Genomic DNA, 8,015 nt, shown 5'->3' with positions numbered 1-8,015 from the left:
TATGAAAACATACATAGAAAAAATATATTATGAGAAATGTCCTTTTCACAGTGAACACAAAAAACAGTGCATTGCTTTTAGTGCTTTTTTCAAAATAGTACTATCACTGTAGTAGTAAAAATAACAAATATTAAATATTTGTATATTAAGTGCATGACTTTGATCTGAGCTGACAGTCTTTAAATGTCTCTGTATTTTGTGTGTGTCAGGCGAAGCATGTGGATGAAGAAATTTAAGATGGCTCATTTCTCTACTGGATGGTTTTGAGATGTGAACTGCCTGTAAATTTGGAAAAAGTCATATTATTATGTTTAACTTAACTTATGTTTAACTTAATTGTTAAACATTTCATTCAAACATTGATTTGGAAAAACTGTTTAGGTATGGTGTTGAAGACCAATAAAGGATATTCTAAGGTTATATTTCATCAGATATTTTGTTTTATTTCTTATATAAGGAGTAAGTGACGACGGGCCGTTGGATTAGAAAAATAATGCACACCTGAGGTGGTGATGCAGCCACGATGCGAAGCGGCCATTACAACTCGGGTGTGGATTATTTTTCTAATAATTCAACGGCCCGTAGTCAATTATTCCGCGTATACTACGGTTACCACACCACAAGACATCGATCAGATGATATATTTCAAGGCATTCGTCCGGTTTTTGTACTTTAAACGCTATTGTGAGTAGGATTAATTTCTTCCGCATCTCATCCAATGCCTACGTATTCCAAAACATCATTTTAGACCTAGTAACGGAGGACTGAATCATTGATAGCAGACTAATGCAGCTAATAACTACGTTATGAGAGAGAGAGAATTGAATTTGAAACATAACTTTATTTCACAATCATCTTTCCAAACAATTTACCAAATCTAACATCTACACAACTATACAACTACACACCCATATACAGCATTTTACAAGGCAAAATTAAATAATTTTCAGAAATCATACAAAGAGCTCCATTACAACGCCAAATCTTCTCAAAGGTAAACAAATCATTCACATCTTTATAAAATTTATAATCAATTAATACTCTACATTTTACCAGTGTTAAAAATATCCCGGTAATGTTTTGACAAGGTTTTTGATCAATTTTATTCCTACTTACATATATTGCCATTTTTGCCTGACCAATTATACAATTCAGCAACTGACAGATATATTTCTTTCTTTGACTGTATTTAAACCCCAAAATAAAAATCCTTTCAGAAAAAGATTAATTAAAACCACGAAAAACGTATTTTACAAAATCAAAGAAAGGTACTAATCTTGAACATTGAACAAATACATGAAAAATAGTTTCTCTTTGAAAACAAAAGGGACAATCATCCTTGACTTCCACATTCAAAACAGAGACAAAAGAATTAACAGCTAAAATCCCATGAAGTATTCTCCATTGCAAAGTCACCAACTTTTTTTTGATAATGGCGATTTATATATAACTCGCCATTCTGGTTTTACATTTTCGTTTAAACTAAAGAAAAATCTCCACAGTGTATCTGATTTCTTAGCAAGATGATTCTTGTTAAAAACTATCACACAAACTCTATACAATAGATTTCCTTTGGTAGATAATAAATCCAACCACTTCAAGTTCCACATTAAAAAAACAAACCAAAAAAAAAAAACTTTAAATCCATCCAAATTTGGTGAAAGCATTAGACAAGGTGAAAAAATCATTTTCATCAGTCACAGATGCTCCAGATAAATAGTCTTTTATCATTTGGCTCTCTTCTACTGTAAAAGTAGATTTCAAATTCATTAAAAAAGAGAGAACAGTCAAATCGAACTGGTGCCTAAAAAATGAGCCACCATTTCTGCAATGTCCAAAGTTAAAATAATCACCTTTGATTCTTTAAGCTTAGAACCCCAATTAAAAAAAAAAATAAAAAAAAAAAACCTGCTGTTGTCAGTTGCATCAAGACGGGCTCCAAGAATTAAAGGTTCCTCTTGAAGCCAGTACAGTGAGTACAGGTTTTCGGACATCTGAATATGAAACAGACTCCAAACTTTAAAAAGACTCCTATATTATTAGTATTAGTAGAAAAAGATGTTTGTCTAACCCAGTGGTTCTCAAACCTCTCCATGAAGTACTCCCAGCACTGCACATTTTGTATGTCTCCCTATATCTGACACACCCACTTCAGGTCTTCCAGTCTATACTAATGAACGGATGAGTTGAATCAGGTGTGATAGATGAGGGAGACATACAAAATGTGCAGGGCTGGGGGTACTCCAGGACAGGTTTGAGAACCACTGGTCTAACCCAAAGCCTCCATAATTTTGCTAAATAATGTGGGCAACTGCCCTCCAGCTGACATCCGCTGCACCATCTAAAAGTCTCTGAAAGAATTGTAACCGAAACGCTGCCGTTCTGCTTTGTAAACGAATCAGTCCTTGTCCTCCTTCTTTTTCTCGTTTCTCTAAACGTCCTTTAAGTTTTTCAACAACTCCTTCCCAATTCTTCTGTTGAGTCATGTCATCACCTAAAAAAAACTCCCAAATATTTTAAACCACCTTTTCCCCAGACCAAACCTTCGGGAAGTTTTGGCTAACCATTATTCCATTTACCAAACAAAAGTGTCTCACATTTCTTCCAATTCACCTTTGCTGAATAAAAAAAAAGGAAAATCATGAATTAAATCAAATAAACTTTGTGCGTCCTTTTGTCCACTGACAAAAACTATTACATCATCAGCGTAAGTTGATAGACATATATGTTTTGTACTTTTACAGTCTGGCAAATGTAAACCATTCATTTTTTTTTTCCCCCTTATGTGTTGTAATAAAGGTTCAATGGCCAATGAGTACAGCATTCCAGATAATGCACAACCTTGCCTTACACCCCTTTTAACCTGGAATGCAGCACATAAAACCACCATTTATCTTTAATACACTTTCAACCTCACTATAGAGTACCTGGACCATCTTAATAAAATCTTGTTTAACCCTTAAATGCATGAATGTTTCGCCAATCATTATTACATATTCGGGTCTTTAGCGACCCGGACCTATATATCCAGCACAGATGGATCTCTAACTGTTGAAATAGCAAAAAACTCTCTTCATATTTTAAGAACAATTACAGAAGAATAAAATAAAGCATATTTCGTTACCTTTTGAAACTTAAAGGGATAGTTCACCCAAAAATGAAAATGTGATGTTTATCTGCTTACCCCCAGGGCATCCAAGATGTAGGTGAATTGTTTCTTCAGTAGAACACAAACGAAGATTTTTAACACAAGACAATTTTTAATATAACTCCGACTGGATTCGTCTGAAAGAAGAAAGTCATATACACCTAGGATGACTTAAGGGTGAGTAATTTGTGGGCTAATTTTCATTTTTGGGCGAACTAACCCTTTAAACATCATTTTTTATTTTCTCCAAATTCATCACAATTTTCTTTAACCTATAAACTTCTTTATTTGTGAAGCATCCCTCAGCCATTAAACTTTTAGTTTTCTCAACAAACTGTGTTAAGTTCAGTGTTGCCAGATTGGGCGGGATCCTGCCCAATTGGGCGGTTTTGAATTTGATTGTGCGGGTAAAAATTGGTTTGGGCGGGTGGACAAAATTTGGGCTGGTTTTGGGGTCAGTTTGGCGGTTTTCAAACATATAAATTGCATAGGCTAATTGTTTAACAAACAAGCCCAAGTATGCATGTACTGCATCAATCAGTCATCACAACGTTACCACACACACACACACACACACACACACACACACACACACACACACACTGCAGAGGCACTGGTGCTGATGTAAACGTCTACAGCCGCACTTATCACGAGGGCTCAGTAGACAGATGTTCAAAGGTGACAAGTTTTTAGCGTGATAAATTATAACGTATCTGATTTTGAATGTAGTATGATTGTATATTCAAGTAATCACAATGCCTAAATATAAGTTAAAGAGTGGAAGAGTGACTCAACTCTCAAATCGTGAATTATTGTGGAGTGAGATGACACGAAGGCTCTATCACTGCAACTCCGAAATCAGAGCACATTTGAATTAATCAAAACCGAAACTAAATATGTTGGTTTATACGATCCTCTTTTATCTTTTAAACGGCCCAGATTGATAAATCCTTGTAAACTGCTAGACTTGATTAGTTTTGACTGTGCAAAGTTCTGTATTAGGCCTGTTCTACAATATGAACTTAACAAGAGGCGAGGCTTAGTTCTGTGTAAAATTATAGAGCGACACGAAGGTAAGCGCATTATTGTTGTTATTTTTTTTTAATTGTCGGATTATAATTCAGTGTATCAATGAATCAATGATCAATGAATGACACAGTTTTGAGTTGACTGTCATGGTGTGTGCATGAACAAGTCTGAAATACCTGCTAAATACGTTGCTTTTTCCTATCACTTAGGCTATATCGGGCACTTTTTGCATTTAAATTGGATTATTCTAACTGCTGACATTGAAAATCATGCATGTGTTGTTTCGAGGGTATCGGTTAATTTCTTGATTGCCGTTTTGACAGTGTCTGCTTGCATATTTTATTCATATTCGGTAGCCTAATTATCTTTAATGTAGGCTATTTGCCCCGATTTGATCCGTTTACCTGAATGCGAAATTTATCTAACGTTATATTTATATTATTTTGTCATCAATATTTTGTTTTAAGGAGTTAAAATGGCCCTTATCAACCTTGATTTACATATTCTATCACATTATTTTGACAGATAAAGTTTTGGGCGGGTTTTTGTGAGCTTTTGGGCTGGAAATTGTCCATCCAATCTGGCAACACTGGTTAAGTTAGGGAAGTACTCTTGTACACACACACCTCTCTTGTTCTTTGTTGACTTAAGGAACCTTTTTATCTCCTCTGCATTGTAACTATGAACAGATAACTCATTTAGAGATAACGCACTAGAATCTGAGAACTCACTTTCACTTTCTGTTTCATTATCATCACTAAAGTTCAGATCGAGTTTCTTTAGAGCTTTTTTATTTTGAGACTTGTCACTCATTTTTCTTTTTTTAGGCATTTTGAAACTCTCTGCTTCTGTCTCCATTTCCAAATCCACACAATCAATTTCACTCATTTTCTGTACAACCTGTGTACCATCCTTTCCAGTAGTACCACATTCTCTTTCTTTTTCAGGAAATTTTGAATGTTTTTCATTCAAAACCTATATGGCTGAAACCTACTGCAGTTTCAGCCATATAATTTTTCCTCCCTTTTCTGAGTCCATTCCTCTCACAACAACATCTTCTATTCTAGGTGTCTCATCACAAGTAACAACTTCTGTCTCTCTACTGGATTCACCCTGAACACCTGCACTCCGTAAATCCACACTAGCTTTACTTGTGCTTGGATAGGAACCATCATCCCCGTGGGCAGTTGCGAATCGAATGTCCTGTTTTTCCACAACCAAAGCACTTTGTTTTAGCAGTTGTCACAGAAATTATGTAATCAAAATCGTCAACTCTAAAACTAAGTGAAAGATCCAATTCCTCATCATCCTGAACTATCATGTATGCAAATCTCCTGAAAGACACAATATGTTTCAAAAGAGAAGTCGTGCTAATCGGGATCTTTTTTTATTGGGGAAACCAATTTTCCATATTGTGATAGAGCTTTTGTTATTATCTCGTCACTAAGAAAGGCAGGAATATTAGATAAGGTGACTCTTTTCGAAGGCATCAAGATGGGAAGAACAGAAACAAACTCGCCATCAATCACAATTCCCTTCTCAACTACTTAATTCACCTTTTCAATGCTACTCAGAAAAATCACTGTAGCGCTATTCATCCTAGATGCTGATAAAATACATCTGTGTCCTACAACCTCACCAATCGGAAGGTAAATCTCCTCTATACTCACCGCCAACGCCACCTTAACCGCATGGCGCCGCGTGAGTGTAGACAAAACCTGAGTAGCCAGGGCTGTCATGCTTACTCCGGTAAGAAACCAGTAGCACACAGCCAAAAAAAGTAACGCTAACAACAAAAATCACAAAAATTTAACACGAAAAAGACAGAAATCACTCACTCATCACGTACACGCTCACAGCACTCAGTCCACTCACGCTCAACACCCTCACCGGAAACGAGAGAGAGAGTTTAGTAATAGTTATGACAAAAGTCATATCTTTTTGTATCAATTTCAACTTTGTATCTCATAAATATGCTTAGTATCTCAATTTTGACCTTTTCTGTGCGTCTCTCAAAAGTGTTCGACAGCAGAGTCTCATAGTGAAACTTAAGTTCATTTTGTTCACGAAAAGTTTTCAACTTTGTATCTCATAAATATGCTTAGTATCTCAATTTTGACCTTTTCTGTGCGTCTCTCAAAAGTGTTCGACAGCAGCGTCTCATAGTGAAACTTAAGTTCATTTTGTTCACGAAAAGTGCCGTTGTTACCTCGCTTGTTAGAAATGTCATGTAGCTTTTAAGTTGCTAAACTATTTTACAGATAAAATCATCAGAGTAGCGCTAACAACGTTAGTGCGTGTACAGTCATGGCCAAAAGTTTTGGCAGTGACATCAATTTTGTGTTTTGCAAAGTTTTGCCTCTTAAGCTGTTGTGGTGTTCATTCACATTGTTTCTAGATTATTGTGTAGAGTGATCAGATGCATTTTAAATAATTGCTAAAAGCTTAATTGGCCAAAAAATGAACTTTTCACACACACACAAAAAAATCACTGTTTTTTTTTTATCCTGACACAAAATGACCAGCTATGGACAACGACCTGGTGTCAAGAAGGGCAGCAAAGAAGCCACTTCTCTCCAAGAAAAACTTCATGGACAGACTGAAATGCTGCAGGAAGTACAAAGATTGGACAGCAGAAGACTGGTGGAAAGTTATTTTCTCTGATGAAGCTCCCTTCCGACTGTTTGGGACATCTGGAAAATCGATTGTTCAGAGAAGAAAAGGTGAACGCCACCATGAGTCCGGTGTTGTGCCAACAGTAAAGCATCCTGAGACCATCCATGTGTGGGGTTGCTTTTCAACCAAGGTAGTGGGCTCTCTCATAATTCTGCCCCAAAACACTGCCAGCAATAAAGAATGGTATCAAAACGTCTTGCAAGAGCGACTTCTTCCAACGATCCATGAGTAATCTGGTGATGATCCGTGCATTTTCCAGCATGATGGAGCACCATGACACAAAGCAAGAATGATAAAGAAGTGGCTCGGAGATAATTACATTGAAATTGTGCATCCGTGGCCAGGCAACTACCCGGATCTCAATCCCATAGAGAACCTGTGGTCAGTCCTCAAAAGGCGAGTGGACAAGCAGAAGCCCACAAATTGTGATCAACTCCGAGAACTAATAAGGCAAGAATGGATCGCCATCAGTCAGGATTTGGCCCAGAAGCTAATATCCAGCAGGCCAGAGCGAATTGCAGAGGTTATGAAGAACAAGGGTCAACACTGTAAATATTGACTCATTATATTTTTTGCCAATAAAAGCCTTTAAAACTTATGATATGCTTATCATTGTTTTTCAGTATACCATAGAAACATGTGGAAAAAATAATCTACAAATACTGAAGCAGCAAACTTTGCAAAACACAAAATTTATGTCACTGCCAAAACTTTTGGCCATGACTGTATTATGTTTCCGTGTGTGCGTCCGTAAGGGTGAGAGAGCGGGAGATATAGAGTACGTGCTTTACGTACATAATAAAATGTCATTTTGTGGCAAAACATGGAAATATTCTGTCGTTTTTATCCTATTGCTTAAGTTAATATATTTATGTGTTTGAGCAGTGTCGTTGTGGGTTTTGGTTATTTTGCTGTTGTAAGACCTTTGAAATAACCACTGATCTATAATAGAGAACTTTATTTATATTTAGATCAGTGGGAATAACTGAAATCATCTCAATCAAAATAATTGCACACCTTAGAACGTTCCTCAGCCAATCAGATTCAAGCATTCAACAGCCCCGTAGTGTATATGTTAGGGCTGGACGTTATGGCCAAAATTTATATCACGATATATTTCTTAATTTCGGTCGATACGATATAATTCCGATATCGATATGAA

General features: G+C 36.4%; 1 protein-coding gene across 1 annotated transcript in view; it reads left to right on the top strand.

Moving 5' to 3' along the window:
• LOC107699211 (sodium/potassium-transporting ATPase subunit gamma-like) overlaps nt 1-8,015 on the top strand; it is a 24,604-nt gene that overhangs the window by 8,826 nt on the left and 7,763 nt on the right. The window contains exon 6 of the mRNA XM_016500408.1: nt 6,736-6,820. Within this exon, the coding sequence (XP_016355894.1) occupies nt 6,736-6,820 (85 nt within the window). The remainder of the gene's footprint in view (nt 1-6,735; nt 6,821-8,015) is intronic.

This window comes from Sinocyclocheilus anshuiensis, unplaced genomic scaffold (assembly GCF_001515605.1).
Source record: "Sinocyclocheilus anshuiensis isolate Anshui unplaced genomic scaffold, SAMN03320099.WGS_v1.1 scaffold242, whole genome shotgun sequence".
Classification (NCBI taxonomy): domain Eukaryota; kingdom Metazoa; phylum Chordata; class Actinopteri; order Cypriniformes; family Cyprinidae; genus Sinocyclocheilus; species Sinocyclocheilus anshuiensis.
This window is presented reverse-complemented; position numbering and strand designations above follow the sequence as displayed.